At 41.0% G+C, this 18,784-nt stretch overlaps 1 protein-coding gene across 3 annotated transcripts in view; it reads left to right on the top strand.

Moving 5' to 3' along the window:
• Positions 1-18,784, top strand: part of STRN (striatin) — a 52,602-nt gene that overhangs the window by 26,880 nt on the left and 6,938 nt on the right. For 2 of the 3 annotated variants that reach the window (XM_083732320.1, XM_083732319.1), the window contains 9 exons: positions 3,257-3,400; positions 7,776-7,912; positions 9,607-9,782; positions 11,188-11,235; positions 12,512-12,633; positions 13,074-13,241; positions 14,742-14,882; positions 15,932-16,039; positions 18,645-18,731. In XM_083732320.1, the coding sequence (XP_083588446.1) occupies positions 3,257-3,400; positions 7,776-7,912; positions 9,607-9,782; positions 11,188-11,235; positions 12,512-12,633; positions 13,074-13,241; positions 14,742-14,882; positions 15,932-16,039; positions 18,645-18,731 (1,131 nt within the window). Of the gene's footprint in view, positions 1-2,642; positions 2,730-3,256; positions 3,401-7,775; positions 7,913-9,606; positions 9,783-11,187; positions 11,236-12,511; positions 12,634-13,073; positions 13,242-14,741; positions 14,883-15,931; positions 16,040-18,644; positions 18,732-18,784 lie in introns of all 3 variants that reach the window. The other variant, XM_083732318.1, reaches the window with a different exon arrangement.

The following is an 18,784-nucleotide window of genomic DNA, read 5'->3' as shown; positions in this document are numbered from 1 at the left end:
TTGGTTGAGTGCTATTTTTATACCAGGCAAACAATTGGATCAGTATTTGAAGTTTAATTTCTAGCCCTGTGTGTCATACTTCCTTTCTGTGTTACATCTCTTACAATATAAATCCATTACGTAGAAGCTGTGTGCTCAAAATGTGCAATGCAACCCTTTTGGATGTTTAATATGGAAATCCTAGGTTTATATGTCATACACAGCAGTTGTATTCTGAAAATTTGGGTAGCAATTATATGGAACAAATGCACACAGAAATCAAGATTAACAAAAAAAAATGTAAGATGCTTAATTTTTAATGTTAGTCTTTGCAAAATTGATTTAAAAATTACAGTATTAGCTTTCCCCATTATTCTTGGGGAGGACTTTGCTAAATGCTAGCTTTCAGCATGTTGCAGAGGCTTTTGGTCTGTGCAGCCTTGTAGTGTTAGCACTGTTAAGATCATAGAACAGATAAATTTTCAGCTAAAAAATATTATGATTGGATCACAGTACCAAATTTTGGTAGTGTTAAAATATATTTGGTGATTACTTGTGGGCCTAATGGCAAAAGGCACGATAGAGTCTGAAATCTGGATGAATATATTCCTCTATTTTGTTGCTCAAATTGCAGTACTCATTCATTATGCATTTACAAACCTGAGAGAAAGTCCTCCTTACATCAGCTATTTCTTCTGCTTTGTTTACTATGGTAAACTCTAAAATATGATACCTGGCAATTTACCTGTATTTCCCCTAGATGTTGTAGGGAAAGGAGGAGATGCAGGTCTCCCTCCTTGAATTTTTTGAGAGTGCTCTACTGAAGCATAACCACTTCATTGATTCCCTGTATTCTACATCTGAGTATTGAAAAGAAGGAAGTGGATAATCCTATTTATTAAGTTTTTTGGTTATGGAGAAATGCTTCAGCAGCAATAACACAAGTAACTTGTCCCTGTCACCTTGCAAACCATTCTTTCAAAGTGCTGTACATCGTGTATTCCTCTAAAACATCATTTAAGGGTTAGCCACTTTTCTGGGACAATGTCCAGATCTCCTGGCAGCCTGCCACATTCTGTTTTGTTTTAAAACCCTAAGGCTTCTGCCGGCCCACCCAATTCAGCTAATGGGACTGAGACAGGCTTTACTCTGGCCGAATGAAGTCCTACCCACTGATCCTAAGGCCTACTTCAGGAGTATTCATTCTCCTGTTCATCGGTGCTGGCCCATAGTATGAGGGGATATGCTCTTGCCTTAGTCATTGCTACAAGATCTAGTAATTCAAGTTCTTTACTAGATTCCCCATTGTGAGGTTTGGCAAATTGCTTTTCCCTTTTCCATTCATTCCTCGCCACCCCTCAAAAATATCAGAATTTGGGATTCACTACAAGCTTGTTAAATGTTGTGACTCATGCATAGAACATGGATAGATACGTGGTCTGAATATCATAGGTAGCATAGGCCACAGGAGTTTATGGCACTTTGCATTAGAGCATGGGCCTCTGTAGCTCGTCATGCTGAATCCAGCCCACTAGCAACATAGGCTGGAGCTACATTGATCTGTCAAACCATTAATTAAAAATAACGTTATATATCACTCAATCCATTTTTCCATTGCTGGCGACTCGCAGCTCTGCAGCGCCCCCAGGTGTCACATTTTTATAACACATTTTAAATGTTATAACCTACCAGTGTAGGTTAGTCCCTAGTGTAGCCTGCCAGAGGCTCTCACTTTAAAACTATTTTTTGCTCCCTACCTGAGACTACAAGACCTGAGGTGGGGGCTGCCAAATGCCAAGCAGGTCATGATTGGTGGAATGTGTTTCATTTGTTGAGTAGCAAACTATTGATCAGGATGAGATAAAACAAAAACACAGAGGACTGCATGAAAGTGGTGCTCAATAGAGTGGCATACCTAGCAGAAAAGAAACAGATTTTTAAATTTGAGATGAAGCATTTGTTTTGACTGGAAATTATTATGTGTATAACCAAATTGGGTTTTAAAACCTTGCCACTATTCTTTCTGAACTAAAGAGCTAAATGTTTAAACAAGAGTGATGGATGAAAGAATGGAATTTGCTTCCCCCTCTCCCAGCTTTTCCCGATATGAAAAATAACTGGTTATGAATCTTAATTAAATGAAATCAAGTAGCGTTTTGCCATTACAGAAATTAAGCATCTGCTCAGGGCCAACACTCTTGGAAGATGCATCAGTTATGCATAATCTAGAATAGTTTGTAACTGTGATAAATCAGTTATATTTGGTGACAGAAAGGTTAAAAGTGGAAATCTAGGGGCATGAATGTTCAGCTGTAAAGCATATATAACTTTAATGAATGTGCACACCTATAGAATTTTGTATATTTGCAGACAAGCACTTCTGTTATAGTCTTGCAAAATCCTGAATTGTTTGTCTGAAACAAATATCAGTCGTTACAAATCATTGTTATTATTATGGCAGGATTTGGACCGAATCATTTGAGGAAAGTGCTGTGATTTTGCTAGGCTGCTGTAAAAAGTCCTTGTGAAGTGTGCTAAGTTCAGACCTGTCTTAGAATACACTTTAAGGTGACTAGAAATAGTTATATTATTTAGTAGATTAGGAAAAACGGTTATGGACTGTGGGTAAGATATTTTCCCATTCTTAATTAAACTTACAACAGGAAAAACTACCGAAGATATGTTTCAGCCTCAGTCCTATATAAAACAGTCAAAGCAGGGATGTGGGAAAATGATGGAGCAAAATGCAGGTAAGTTTTGAGAAGGGCATGGGTTTTCACCACATGTAGTTTCAGGGAGAACAAAACCAGCGACTCTTGCTTGCTTGTTTTTGTTTTTCAATTTTTTAAAAGTAATTGTCATTGTTTAGATTGTGGCACGGTCACAGTCCTGCACAATTTGGTGAAAGTTTGAAAACTTGTGCAAAAAATGTAACTCACAAGTGTTACAGTCTTTGGAAAAATAAAATTATTTTTTGTTTTATTTGCTGTCACTTGGATGCATTTTACATTTCTCAAGCAAGTCCATGCAGTGAACAGAAGTGTGTGTGTGCAAAACCTCAGTTTCCATCACTTCCTTCTTAAAGCACTTCATTTCATGCCATAAATTTAGTTACTGGTGGAAGTAGGAATCATTATTTGACTCACATTCATCTTTTTCTTTTGCTATAAATAGCACTCATTGTCATTATTGTTGGTGCAACATGTTAGTTAATAGTAACACTACTTTTATTAATGTTTGCAAAACTTTCCCCCCACATTTTGTTGTTTTTGGCCAGGGCCCAACAGGTCAAAACTACAAGATATGCTTGCTAACTTGAGAGATGTTGATGATCTGCCTGGATTACAACAGTCAGCCATGTCTCTCACCAGATCCAGTACTTCACGGCTTATTGAACAAGAAATCAATAGAACAGATGAAGGTGAGGGCTGCTGTGTGTGTGTGTGTGTTAAGTGTGTGTAAGTGGTGCATAAGAGCTATTGCTTTAGAAATTGAGGCCTAATCAGGCCTGCCAGACCTCTCCATTTTGGCCAAACTACACCCTTTGGGGCCCTAAATTGAAAGGGTGTTTTGCAGGCACCTTTGATGGGTTGATCAAGTGGTGCTTGCAAAATAGGGCTTTGGAAGGTGCTTCTGAAGGCCTTTGCAGTCACCTGACATCATTGTGACATTCAGGCCTGGCAGGTCTGATGGCTGGGGGAAATAACAATCTGACATTTTTGGCCAAAAAGGGTCCCTACTCCTGAATTAAAGGAACCTTACAAGAAGTAATAATCCTTCCTATGTGAAAACAAAGGGGAAATCACAGGATGGAGCTTCCTACCTGTAGTTTTTATAACTATTTGTATTACAAATACATATGCTATACATTTCTTTTTAAAAAGAAAGCTCCCCCAATCTGTTGTCCAAATATTTGGGGGCATCTTTTTAGCTGATTAAATGTTCTTAATCAGTTACTCCCAACTAAGAGTTGATTAAATGCTCCATCCTTTCTTTGTATACATACTAGCAAACGTCCTTCCTTTCAGTTTTGCAAATCATCTGCTTTGTATGGTAATTCTTATGAGTAAAGTGCCCTGGGAAGATCGCAAGACTACTATGTCCTGAAAATTTTAACTTTGCTAGCAATTTTTCAAGCACATGGCAAATTACAGAACCAACGCTTAATGCACCTTACCAGTACATAAAGCAGGAGTGGATTAATGCTAGATCTGGATCTACTGGAAGCTCTGGATGATTTGAAGCAGAGTGACAAGGATTCTGACTAGTGTTGTTGTTTAGTCGTGTTCGACACTTCGTGACCCCATGGAGCAGAGCACGACAGGGACTCCTGTCTTCCTCAATGGCAACAAAATGACCCTCTTAAATTATGCTGCTAGAATGAAGAAAATTGGAGGCAAGGAGTATATTAGAAGAAAGGAAGGAAGGCAGGTGGGTGGGTGGGTGGGTGAAGAGAAGCAAGCAGCCAGGAATAGATTTTTGTGTGGAAGGACTGTGAGCTTACATAAGTTTTGGTGCTCAGAATAAATGTTTGGATTCAGAAGACTTTAATTCTAGGTACTTATTTTTTGCTTATCTAGTTGATAGATATTGGAGGGAAAAATTAAGCAAGTCCTGAAAACCTAAAAACAGTTCCCCCTCGGCTTATATTAAAAACATCACCATTCCACTGTCAACAAGCTAAATAATTGGTTTTCTTTAACATGTCTTCCAAGAAAGCCCTTTTGATTTCAGGTTAAACTTAACCTTGCTAAGTTTAAGGGGCAGTTTACACTCGATGAGTATCTCGTGACCAGCATTCAAATGAAGGTACGATTTGTGTAGACCGGCACGTCCCCATGGGGTCTTTCCATTTCAGTTATTGTGGGTGACACTTTTTGAGAGGCTGCAGTTGCAGAAGTTGCAGCTGATTCTGCCTCAGAGGTAATAATGCCTCCAACGTGAACGCTGTTAGATACCAGTCCTGAAATCTCCCAGTTGCCAATTGCAAAGCCACCTCTAGTCATGAACTGGATCCAACTTCCTCTGTTTAAAATTGCTATCTGGGCATATTTATAAATAGAAAATATGTATTTGTCATGTAATGGCCACTAGTCTGATTAAAACAGCTTCTGCTGGCTGCATTTTAAGAAGTGGATGTAGCACACTACATGGAACAAGTGCAGCAGAACACTGAACGATCAACAGCCCACATGCTTAAAATATATGCTTTGAAAGACAAAATGTTACTTAGCAACACTTGGAGAAGTGGGGGGAAATCTCCTTTTGCTTGGAACATTTTTTTCCCCATCCCACGTTGGGTTCACTGCTGGAAAGGCCTAGGTGGTAGTTTTCCCACGATTGCTCAGTTGGGTGTCCTGAGCTTTCAGTCTCAGCATTGCTTTGACCTTCACACAATTGGGCTGAAGGCTGCCTTCGGTTTTTGAATGGGTGTTTGATGTTTTGGCAAACGTACGGCGATATTTAGGGCTTTTACAGGTGACCCCCCGCCTCAGGCCGCCACCATGTACTGTTTTTACTTCGTTGCATTTTCCTAGCATTCAGAATGCAATATTTTTATTTTTAGGCAAATACAAATGTGACCCACCCCCTTTTTGGCCCCATTGATTTTTGGGCTGAATATTTTATTCTCCCTTTGGAATCGATGGGACTACCTGAAAACATCAGAGTGAACTTGGATCAGGCCCATCTGGTCTAGCACTCTGGTCCCACAGTGGCCAACCAGATGCTCCACAAGATGCTTACAAGCAGAACCTGAGCACAGCACTCATCCCACCTGTGATGCAACTGGCATTCAGAGGGCGTGGTGGAACTTAGCCTCTATGGCTAGTAGTCATTGATGGCCTTTTCCGCTATGAATTTGTCTAATCTTTTCAAGTCGTCAGAATTAGAGTGACCACCCTTGCCTCTTGTAGGAGTGGATTCCATAGTATAATAATAATAATAATTTATATGTACCCCGCCCATCTCACTGGGTTGCCCCAGCCACTCTGGGCGACTTCCAGCATATATAAAAACATAATAAAACATTACACCTTAAAAAGCTTCACCATACAGGGCTGCCTTCAGATGTTTCCTAAGTGTCATATAATTACTCATCTCCTTGACATCTGAAAGGAGGGCATTCCACAGGGTGGGCCGAACGATGGGGGTGGAGAGGCTCCTTCAGGTATACAGGGCCAAGACCATTTAGAGCTTTAAAGGTCAGCACCAACACTTTGAATTGTGCACGGAAACGTACTGGGATCCAATGTAGGTCTTTCAGGACCAGTGTTATGTGGTCTCAGCGGCTCCTCCCAGTTACCAGACTAGTTCAACTATGCATTGTGACTCAGTTAGTCGAGCATGAGGCTCCTAATCCCACGGTTGTGGGTTCAAGCCCCACATTGGGCAAAAGATTCCTGCATTGCAGGGGGCTGGACTAATTGGCCCTTGTGGTCCCTTCCAGCTCTACCATTCTATGATTCAAAGTTCTTTCTTGTATCTTCCGACATTCAATTTCATTGGCTGTCCCTGAGTTCTGAGTGTTATACAAGGAGGTTCCACCTCTCAAATCAATTCTATGGATGCCATTCTTTTCTTCCTACTATCCCAAGATTACTTTTCTTTCCCTTAAAACCAGAATAAGTGCAAAGGCCATCTCCTGACACTTGCTTTCACCTCCTGCCCCACTGTACATATTACCAGTTTTGTACTGGATCTAGCACCAGTGTGCTGTGTGGAAACAATTTGTTAAAATATTTATATCCCCCACTTGCAAAGTATATTGTAAATTTAAAATAAAACATAAAATACAAAATTATAAAATGCACAAAACAGGAGATAGTTGCATGAGAGCAGATAGGAATAACAGATGTTTTGTAGCAGTACTTAAAAAAGCAGCACTGTTCATTTAAAATAGTGGTTATAAGATTTAATGGCAACTTCAACTAAGCAAAATAAAAACAAAAAATGTAAAGCAAGTATTATCTCTTGTATAACATTGATATGAAGATTTAAATTGGCTTTATATTTGATACAAATATTTTCAAATAGTTCAACTTTTGTACATACAGTTGTTTGTTGTTGTTGTTGTTGTTGTTGTAGTAATAATAATAATAATAATAATAATAATAATAATAGACAACTAAGCAAACTGTAGAGACTGTACCATACAAGGTGAGCCACCACTGAAAAAGCTCTGCTATGAAAAATCTTTAGTTGGGTTCTTCTTTCTCTTGAGTTACTAATTTCCATTAACAAAAAATGAATGTCCGTTGTGATTTTGTTTTGTTTCAGTATTCTTTAAAAAAATTAAATTACTTTTCACCTTATTTATTTATGTATGTATTAATTTTTTACTCCTTACCTTCCTTCAAAGGGGCCCAGGGTGGCAAATACATAAATTGGAAAACAATACAATTAAAATATATATCCTTCCCTAGAACTACAAAACACTTGAAGAAATTGGGTGGGAGAGGGGTGGGCATGCAAGAGTCAAATCCATACTACCGTTTTCCTTTGTAATGAACCAATAGACCCTGGAAGTCTCTTGCACAAATATTAGTGCAATCAGCCAAACAGTATTTCCTTTTGTAGTGCTTAATTGTTTTGAACAATTCTGAAGAAATCAGCTTCCGAGGTATGTGTATTTAAGAACTTTATTTCTGGCAAAAATTAGATTCTGCTGGTGCTGATTTGCGCATGTTAATTTCACTTTGTTTTGTAAAGACCTTACTCTACTGAATTTCAATTGAACTGCTTACGCCAAGCTTCTGATTGTATGGAGTACTTAACTTTCATTTCTTCTCTTTCAGTGGAAGCTTTAACATTCCCTCCTTCATCTGGAAAGTCTTTCATTATGGGAGCAGATGAGGCCCTTGAAAACGAGCTGGGTCTTGGGGAACTAGCAGGCCTAACAGTAGCCAACGAGGCAGATTCTCTGACGTACGATGTAAGTGCTAGTTTGTCACTGTTGCCTCTATTTTTCAACAAGTAAAAACATTTCCTTAAGGTAGGAGTGCTGCATGATGCTCTGAAAGTCACAATAAGCCCAGACGTCTGGCTCACTGGCTGCTACAGCCTTCTCCACTCCCTCTCTCGCTTCCGTGATCTCTGCTTCCTCCTCTGCTTTTTCGTTCCCTCTTCCTTCCCCACCTTTTTTCCTTATTTTCTTCCGAAACCCTTCCATTGGTGAAACAGTTGAGGAGCACTGTGGCAACAATAGGGCATCTGCTACCTCTTTGCAAAGACATGCAAAGCAACATGGCTGGAGTGGCTGCAGTGCCATCTATAGGCAATTCTGACCTTGGCAGCTCAACCATTTGAATGCAGCCGTTTTACTTTGCTTTGCAGTGGGAGGGAGAATGTTCTTTCTCTGTCCTAGGTGCTAATAGTATGGTTCCTTTGGTGACCAGACTTCTAGAATGTTGTGTTCCTGTACAATGCATAGTTTGGAAAAATAATAATTTAACATGTAAGATTAATAAAACATGCAACCATGCAAACATGCAAGAATATGAAAGCTTGCATTCACAAGGGTGCTCTGCCATTTATCTCTTTAGCAATCGATTCTCATAAGTATAATCTGCTTACAGTCCTACAAATGATGTCTATGCTGTGCTGATCCCTGAACTACCTAAAGCTGTCTTAAGTAGAGGATGTTCTTTTACAGGACAATGCTCTGATGTGGCAGTAGTTATTTTAAAATTGGATGTGGCTGCTCTTTCCAATGCATGGCCAAGATAAATGATTTATTGCTGACCATTTATTGCATACACTTCCAAAAGCTTTTCAGAGGCACTGAATGGGTTACTTTCCATATGAATTTATCAACTTGTTGGAGTCATCAGCCGAGGCCTTCCTTTCTATCTCACTAGCATTGGTGTCGCCTTAGAAAGGGCTTTTTCAGGAGCAGTGTTCAGACTTGTTTTGTCAGCTGTTCATTATTGATTAATGATTGCATTGTATTTTGCTGTTCCATGCTGTACTTGTATTACAGTTTTCATCTGGTATTTTAATGTAGTGATTTCGGATTGTATCCTTCCATATTGCAAGCTGCTTGGGATGAAAAAGTGGAGTATATATGAAATAAACGGTGAAAGCACGTTTTAAAGAAGGAATATCTTTTTGCAGATATTTAAAGAAGCCACCTCTTGTGTGGATGAAATAGTAGGGAGGAGGGCAGAAAGTATGCGGACATCCAAGAATATATGCAGGCTTTTATGGGAAAGGGGAGGCAAGTGTAATAATTCAGAGCAAAGAGAAAGGGGGGAAGAGGAAAATGAGGGGCAGAGCTTGAAGTTTATTGATACAGCTGCCAACTATTCATAAGGCATGCTGTGTATTTCTTAAAACAGAATGCTTGTCCCCTCAAGGTTCCATCTCACGCTGTTTTGCAGGCAACACTGTTAGAATGAAGAAATGCAGGTCATGCAGCTCTTGATGGTTTTTTGTTGTTGTTGACTTTAATGACTGGAGGGTTAACTTTAATAGGAAAAAACAGTTGCATCTCTATTTTTTCTTGTTACTTTTTCTGCCACATAGTCCAAACTCTGCATTTGATAGCAGGAAAATAAAATACCATCTGTTTTGATAGTTCCCCGCCTCACATTGGCTAAACCGAAGCTTTTGTTTTTATTACCACAGATAGCAAACAATAAAGATGCACTGAGGAAGACCTGGAACCCCAAATTCACCTTAAGGAGTCATTTTGATGGAATAAGAGGTCTTGCTTTCCATCCAGTTGAACCTGTGTTAATTACGGCATCTGAAGACCATACATTAAAAATGTGGAATTTACAGAAAACATCTCCAGCAAAAAAGTAAGATTGTGATTGTTAAAAGATATGTGGAGATTATTTTTTTTAGACTAATCATTGTAGAAACATGGTAGCAACATAATGACTAGTTTAGGCCTGATTAATCCTCTCAAGGATAAATATTACCTGCTGACTCACTTATTGGGTTAAGGAATATTGTTTCTCTTCCAGAATGCATGCCAGTTAGACTTAAACCTTATAAACATTTATAAATCTAATAAATGGTGCGTGTATATATGTGATTGTGTATCATATCAAATTATATAAAAGCAAATAAAGGTCCTCTTTAAGTAATAACCTGTTGCCATTATAAGAAAAGGGAATTTACCCATAGTCTTCAGTATTCTTCTATATCTCAAGAATCTTAGGAAGGATCAGTTGGCATTTACAGCAAAGAAGAAGAAGAGGAAGAAGAGAAAAAGGCAGCTGTTGCCGCAACAAGAATTGCTTGGTTCTATAAATATTCATTAGAATGCTGTGGGTAGACTGTTGATGGGGACAGACTACCTCCAACACATGACACTGGTGTTAAAAGACCTGCACTGGCTTCCTGTGTACTATTGGGCCGAGTTCAGGGTTCTTGCGCTGGTGTACAAAACCCTGAATAACCGAGGCCCAGCATACCTTAACCCCAAGTTAATTATTACTGGGATCATTGGGGGGAGCCCTTCCCACAGGAAGTTCGACAAACACCATCTCTGCCCCTACTAAATCTCGGGACTCTTGGTCAAAACTGTTTTATTTAAGGAGGCCTTTTCACCCTGAATGCCTCTCAGATGTTTTACTTTGAAAAAAATGAAAATTCTTGAGTTTTAAAGTTTTAGAGGTTTTAATTTATGTTTAAAATTTTGAATATTGTATATTTTGTTGTTTTGTAAGCTTCTTCAAGACCTACATGATGAAAAGTGGGATATACATAAATACATACTGTATATACATACATAAAATAGCTTTGCAAGAGCCACATTTTTTGTCTTTTTCCTTACATAGTATATAGGCTCTTGCTGATTCTTTCACAGTCCTTTTTTATTCTTTCTTTGTTTGATTATGACTTTTACAAGGATACTTTGCAGAACAAGAAATGACTGCCTGTGGCTTATAAAAAGTGGGGAGGGGCAAAGGAGTCAGGGACACTTAGTGTGCATGTAGAGGTAAAAGTGTTCAAAAGCGTCCTGTCAGTTTAGGCCAGGCATAGGCAAACTCAGCCCTCCAGATGTTTTGGGGACTACAACTCCTATCATCCCTAGCTCACAGGACCAGTGGTCAGGGATGATGAGAATTGTAGTCCCAAAACATCTGGAGGGCTGAGTTTGCCTATGCCTGGTTTAGGCCAACCTGGAAGCTAACTTTTTTATGCCTTAACAAATATTTTCTGAACCTGTGATTCTGCTTTTTTCTTTTTTTTTAGGAGTGCCTCTCTTGATGTTGAACCTATCTACACTTTCAGGGCACACAAGTAAGTAAACATTCAGAAACTTCTTTCTGTTATCAGAGAATATAGCTGCAGCACTTGACAGAGTTCTCCTTTTATGGGATAAACAGTGTGTTGACTCAGCCTGTCAAATGGTCATGTGGTTTCTTCATCTTGTGGCTCGAGCTCAGCTCACCACTCCTCTAGTATGCTAGTGAACTCTTCCTTCCAAAAGGGGTGGGGCTGGTAAAAGCTGCAGCTTGGCAATGTAATGGTGCAATCCGAACTGCAGTTCAGCCTCTGGTGAGGCAGATTGCATTAACCTTCATTTTTTTTGCTTTTTTCTCCTTCCACCTTTCGCTTGTGTGGTGCTAGTGTCTTGCTATGTACCACGCAGAGCACAGATACAACACTTACTTACCAAGAGGGACTTAGCTGTCTTCAGCATGTGAATTGGAGAGGAATGGCCAAAGAGGTTGATAAGTGTGCAGTGGGGATAGGGAAGGGACAATTTAAAAGTGGTTGGGAATGGTCTAAAAAGCGAGGTTATGGCCAAAGCCATCCCACGACAATGCACCCCCCCTGAGGTGGGTTGCTGCCACTTTTCTCCCCCTGAACGATCAGCATGAGCACCACCAGCACTTCCAAGGCCATCTCATCGCAGAGTTCTTCACAGCGCAAGGCATTGTGCGTGATGTGGCCCTGGAGGGCAGCTTCACTACCTCCGTTGCTTTGTTGCAGTGTTGGCACATACTGCTTAAATTCTTAATGTTAAACAGTATTTCCTGCTGTTGCAGCAGAGCCGTGCTCTCTGAGGCCACCTCGCCCACAATGCTTTGCTCAGAGTGAGGTGAAGACCAGCCTATATGAGTGCTGCTGGCCATTTCCCTGCAGAAGCAAATGCTGTTTTACTTACCACAGCAGCAAGAATGAAAGTGGCGCTCTGCAGGTGGATGGCAGCAGTGGCAGATAGCGCCATGGGCTGCTGATGGGGGTGTGATCTGCTGCCAGAGCCCTGTAGCTTATGGACCTCATTGGCCCCTTATGGCAGTTCCATAAATACCTTGGTGAGGGGATCATGTACAGGAGGAATGTATGCCAGGGGGCAGAAGGAAAAAATGTTTCCTGTTAATTATGTTTCTTTGAAGGTATACGTCACTTTTCATTCTCTTCAGTAATGTTTTATTGTGGATTGTTTTATTGGTGTTTTAATGTGTTGTAAACCACTCTGCGATTTTTTTCCCTTACAAATATAAAGCAGTATAGAAATGAAAATATTTGAAATAAAACTCCACTAAATCAGTATTGCTTCCTCTTGCAGCAGTCCTGTGCTTTGTGTGGTAATGAGTAATACTGGTGAGCAGTGTTATAGTGGGGGAACTGATGGCCTCATTCAGGGCTGGAATACTACAAACCCAAATATTGACCCTTATGATTCCTATGGTAAGTGTTCCCCTCCCCCCTTTTTTAACAGGTTTCTCTTTTGGCGGGGGGCAAGGGAGCACATTAAAAATACGCAGCAGCTTATTGAATGCAGTGCAACTCACTATGAAAAAGGAAAAATGGTTCTATTCAGAAACAAAATGCAGCTTGAACCAGGTGAAAGAGAAATGCCTGATAAGAGATCACACAGGATAGTTTTGTAATTTGGAAGCAATCTTGGCTTAGGATCCCAGTAATAGGAAAAAAGATATGGAAGAATGTCATGATGTATTATTGCTTTGGAGGTAGACTGAGTCAGCAGTCAGTGTTGTCAGGACTTCTGCAGTTAAGGGAGGACTAGAGCGTTTGTTAACCGCCATTAGAGCATCTTTGCAGCACATAATATTTATAAAGAAATCCCCTTTCCTCTTGTATTGTGCATTTTTTTTTTCATCCCACAGATCCTTCAGTCTTAAGAGGTGCATTTGTAGGCCACACGGATGCAGTGTGGGGCTTGGTTTACAGTGGAGCACACCAGCGCTTGCTCTCCTGTTCAGCAGATGGCACTATCCGTTTATGGAAAGCTTTGGAGATCTCTCCAGCTCTGAACATATTTAATGATAATCAAGGTATTTAATAAATCTCCTGGATTGTAACACTATCGAAAGGAACGTCGCTTTTAATTATCCATGCTTCTGTTTATAACCACACTCTGACATAATTGTGCAATACAGGTAGGTTGGTTTTAGTATGGCATTGAGTTTTAGTGGATTCACAGCATCACTACATTGACGCTTGCTGGGAAAGCATGAGATGAGACTCAGAACCCCACTTGCCGGTTGCATTTGTTTTGAAGGATGTGTGTGTTGCAGAATCTCACAACTGTTGTTGTTTTTTTATAAAGTAGCCATTGTTAATAGAACATGTTGATTGCTATATTTTGGGCATTATAATGAGAGATTCATTTTTTAAGCAATAATGCAATAGTAAGTTACATAGCAAACCGCTATATTTGAATCTTGCTGTTTTCCTCCTGAGGCAATACATTAGAAGTTTTAAAATGAGAAAAATGTACAACTATTATTGTAGCACACACACTGGAGAGCACTGAACACTTCTTCATCATAGATTCTAGGTTCATGTTTAAGAAATATTTGGCTTCAGGGAAAGCCTGGACAAAAAAACAAGGCTTCACAAGATGTCTGAAACAGTTGACAACTGCTTTGCATATGGAAGAACAAAAGGCATTCCATAGTCAGGGGCAATATGAGAAAATGCCTGATTTGTGTCGGTCAGAATCCATTCACTCGTTGGGTATGATCTCATCTGGTGACAAGAGCACAGCATTCTGGGAGGCAGGCATCTCCTCTCTCCGTTTTTCTCTCCTGCCAATGGAAAATGCCTGTTTCCATTCAGGTCACCGCCCTATAATATGTGGTGCATAGTTTACCAGATTTCCTGAGAGATTCTGCTAGATGACATGGGCCTTGCAGCAGAGCTGCTATAGCCTAGACCCAAGCTTTCCAAACTGTGTGTCAAACATGTTAGTGTGTCGGCTGCGATGTGTTGCGCGAATGTTCCCCATGCTCCTCCCAGGCCTGGAAAGGGGTTAGTTTAATCTCCAGTTTGCTAGTAAAACTGAATTAGTGTCATGAAATGATACATGTCTAAAAAGTGTGTCACTAACGTGAAAAGTTTCCAAAACTCTGACCTAGACTCTTTTTCTTGTCTACCTAGAGCCCTTCTGCCTTCCCATTACCTTTGTACTTGCCCACCCAATATTAATCCATAAGACATTTGTGGTGCATTAGTCAGTATACTAGCTCTTGCTACTCTGCTCTTCTTGCGCATGGTGGGTGTACTGCACATCTCAGGTTACTGATACCTATGTAAATGTAATGGGTTTGAGGATTGATTGGCTCATTACTGAAACAGAGTTCTAATATTCCAACATTCACAGATCTGTTTGGACACTTCCAAAACTATATTTCTTGCTTTTGCCAACTTGGCTGGAAAATTTGAAATGACTTCTAGATTTGTGCCATGAAAATGAATGAATGTGGCTGCTTTCAGATAGTGGCTAATGGACCAAGCTTCCTATTCTTCCTAACACTCTTCTGCTTTTGTAGAGATGGGGATTCCATCTTCTGTGGACATTGTGAGCAGTGACCCAAGCCACATGGTAGCATCCTTTAATAGTGGCCACACAAGCATATATAACATGGAAACAAGACAACGCATCCTTAACTTGGAGTCCAACGCAGATACTAGTATGTATCCAAAGGGGTTATTTCCGTGTGTTTTCATTGTTCGTGTTTATACTGATAAAGTCTGAGACCATCATGCGTAGAAGGGAATTAAATGAAGTGTACTTCCATTTAGGATACCGATGTTTGCACCTAATCGTCTTTGATGGACTGCTGGAGTCAGTCCACATGGGACTGATAAATCTAGCCATAAATGTACTCTAATACAAACAATTCTGAAAGAACAAATATGAGGAAATAGCAGATTAGTTCTCTTATTCTCCCTGACCCTCATCACCCACTTGCCATGCTTCCTTATATGATCCATAGGTATTTTGGGCTTCCTTAAATATTAAGTTTTCACCATCCCCTATGCAACTGTATGGTGTTCCTGAATTATACGTAGGTTAGTTTGAGAAGCAGGTTGACAATATATTGAATGAGCATAGTAAGGTACAAGTAGATTGAGTGGACTGAACATGTTGGGATTTTTGCACCAGATTGGCCTGCTAAATCAGGTTGTTAGTCTTTCCAATAGCTTATTTCAGAGGTTTTCAACCTTTTTGGGTCCACAGTTTCCTTGACCAACCACATGCTTTTTTGCAGCACCCCTGTGGAGCTCAGGAGCCCAGTTATGTCACCCCTTGCCTGCAGAGCCAGCAGCCCCTCACCCTTTTTCGAACACCCTCCCTTGTGGAGTGTCCCCTCAGCCTCCTCTCTGCTCCCTTCTCCTTGGGGCTGTTCTCTGGGCAGCTGCAGCTGCCACCCCGACCCAAAGAGAGGTGCCTCCTCACATTGCCCCACAGGGGCCTGGGAAGCACCCCCTGGCCAGCCCCAGGGGACCTGCGGAGCTTGCAACAAACAGCTGTGCAAACCTTTGGGAGGCAGAGATGCAAGAGGCCATCAGAAAAAGGGAGGGAAGGAAAGAAGGACAGAGGCCCATGTTGCCTGCGGCACCCCTGATCAGTCAAGGCACCCCAGGTTGCCACAGCACACTGGTTAAAAACCACTGGCTTATGTGAATGAAATAATTTTTCTGTGTTGACTGTGTTTGCACTTGTTCATTCCTTTAGCAGTCACCTCTTCTTGCCAAATAAACAAAGTAATCAGCCATCCAACTCTTCCAATTAGTATCACAGCCCATGAGGATAGACACATCAAATTCTATGACAATAACACAGGTAAGCATAATTCTTCCCTCAGTAGGTCGTAACATAAAAAAACAAAAATATCATGAAATTGTCTGAAGTCCTACCCATTTAGAGAGAAATTTTGAAATTGAGGTTTGACAGTTCTATGACTTGTAAAACAGATGAGAGGAATACAGTGGTACCTTGGTTTACAACCATAATTGGTTCCGGAGGTCCAGTTGTAAACCAAAACAGGTTGTAATCCAAGGCGTGCTTTCGCCGATGGGGCCTCCGCCCCCCAAAAATGGTTGTTATAAAAAAAAGGGTTGTAAGAAAAAAATGGGTTGTAATCTAAAAAAGGGACACACGGTTCCGGGTTTGACATGGTTGTAATCCAAAGCGGTTGCAAACCAAGGTACCACTGTAAAGGCTTATTGGCTGTTCAGAAGGAATTGGTGTGGCTCAGCATTTGAGTTACAGCTTTAACATCCTTCCCAGCCAATCCCGATGTTTGTCTTTGCTACAGAAAAGTGGATGATCCACAGGATCATGGAGGGAAATTTATGCATCCCTAATTTCCACACTGCACAAGATGGAATTCCTGCCCAAGCTTACAGATGCTTGTGTGTGTTTGTCTTTGTGTGTGTGTCTAAATAGGGACTCGGGTGGCACTGTGGGTAAAAGCCTCAGCGCCTAGGACTTGCCGATCGCATGGTTGGCGGTTCGAATCCCCGAGGCGGGGTGCGCTCCCGTCGCTCAGTCTCAGCGCCTGCCAACCTAGCAGTTCGAAAGCACCCCCAGGTGCAAGTAGATAAATAGGGACCGCTTACTAGCGGGAAGGTAAACGGCGTTCCGTGTGCTGCGCTGGCTTGCCAGATGCAGCTTGTCACGCTGGCCACGTGACCCAGAAGTGTCTCCGGACAGCGCTGGCTCCCGGCCTATAGAGTGAGATGAGCTCACAACCCTAGAGTCTGTCAAGACTGGCCCGTACGGGCAGGGGTACCTTTACCTTTACCTTTACCCCTTCTAAATATCTGAAAGAGGAGCACTTAGACTCTTTACCCTTGTTCTTAAAGCTCCATGTTCTCCATGTTCACCCATAGTGAAGGAAAATATATAAATCATAACTGTTAGAAAACTTGCAGTCATTTCGATTGGTATCTTAATTATGTGCTTAAAACAAAAACACACACAATGCATCATATTCCAAAGCTAGGCACCGTGTTAATGAACTCTGTTATTTAATTCTATAAATTTTGGTCCAGGTGTTTCCTGCTTGGTTTGGCAAAGGATCAGTAGGCAGAGTTAATACAAGCAACTTTGTTAAACCTGAGCCACTAGATAACTTCAGCCTTGTGACTTGCAAGGTTTGCTTTCAAAAGCTCACATCTAAGCTGCCTAGGAGTTCAGACTGTTTTCCGTGAATTGAGCTACCTTTTCTTTGATGTAGCAAACTGAGTTCAGGGTAGGTTTTGCTTTGCACTTGGAACAACAAAAAAGTGGGGGTATGTATGAATGATTAACATACTGTATCAAAGCACTTGTAGAAATCTCTGCTTTACCTCTGCATCTCTGCATAATATATGGATATGGCAACTAAGGCAGGATTGGGTCATTGCTTCCATTTTAAAGGGGAATGTTGAAGGATTTATTTGCAAGTATTGAGCACAAATGATGGGCGGTCGTTATCCATTTTGTATCTGATTATGTGAGAATCCACCCTTCTGCAGTTTACTTCAATTGATAGTAACACTATTCAGGATAGGGATTTCAAAGGTATGTGCCAGGACACACCACTCTGCTGTGAAAAATGCTGAAGTGTGCCTTGTAAAAACTCACACACTGTGATGGATGCATTCTACCTTTTCTCCATCAGAGTGGTGTGACCCCGTGCATTGTTAATTCTCCCACCCCCATTACTATATGGGCAGTGACATCACAAAAGAGTGAACAAGGGTGTGCTGGGATGTCGCCTGTACAGGGAGCTCACAGAAGTAGAACCATTACCCTGAAACAACCTGTTCCACCCCTGATTGACTGGGCAAAGTAGGGAAGTGGGAATGCAGAGCAGCAACAATCTGTGTGGCAGCTGTAAGAAAGATGCCTGCTTATTTCCGTGGGAGCTAATGAGTAAAAACCTGTCTAGGTTGTACCTAATGGTGCAGGAGCAGAGTTCAACTCATTTCCACTCTTGCCCCTAAAATCTGCTCCAGGCTCCCAGAGCTGATTCTGAGGGTGTGCAGGGGACTGGAAGGGACAAGAGAGGAGCACATGCATGCGCAAAAATATTGTGCAAGTGGAGCTGCAGTGTTGGATAGAGCCCTTTGGTATGTTTTTTTTAGTGTGAAAGAGAATGCTACTTTCACTTTTTTTAACTGCGGGAAGGGACCTGAACCAGGTACCAAGTTTGGGAAGCAGAGCTCTAGGAAATAACCGGGAAAGTGAAAATGACCAGCACAGAGACACAGTCAGACAATCACTTTCCAAAGGGAAGGGGGCTATGCTCATATATAAAGATCCTCTGTTTCAGTGAGAATAGTTGCTAGTATGCTTGATAGTAGTATCATTTCCCATAAGTTCTGTTAAAGCTCTGTATTGCATTAACTGATGACAAGTTGTTCTTTTTTTAAAAAAATAATAATCTTTAATTTCAAAGGAAAATTGATCCATTCCATGGTGGCCCACTTGGATGCAGTCACAAGTCTCGCTGTTGATCCTAATGGCTTGTACTTGATGTCCGGCAGTAAGTACATCCCACATCCACTCTTAATCTACTCTTAATTAAACGTAACTGCA

This window comes from Podarcis gaigeae, assembly GCF_964106915.1.
Source record: "Podarcis gaigeae genome assembly, chromosome: 3".
NCBI classification, from domain to species: Eukaryota; Metazoa; Chordata; class Lepidosauria; order Squamata; family Lacertidae; genus Podarcis; species Podarcis gaigeae.
This window is presented reverse-complemented; position numbering and strand designations above follow the sequence as displayed.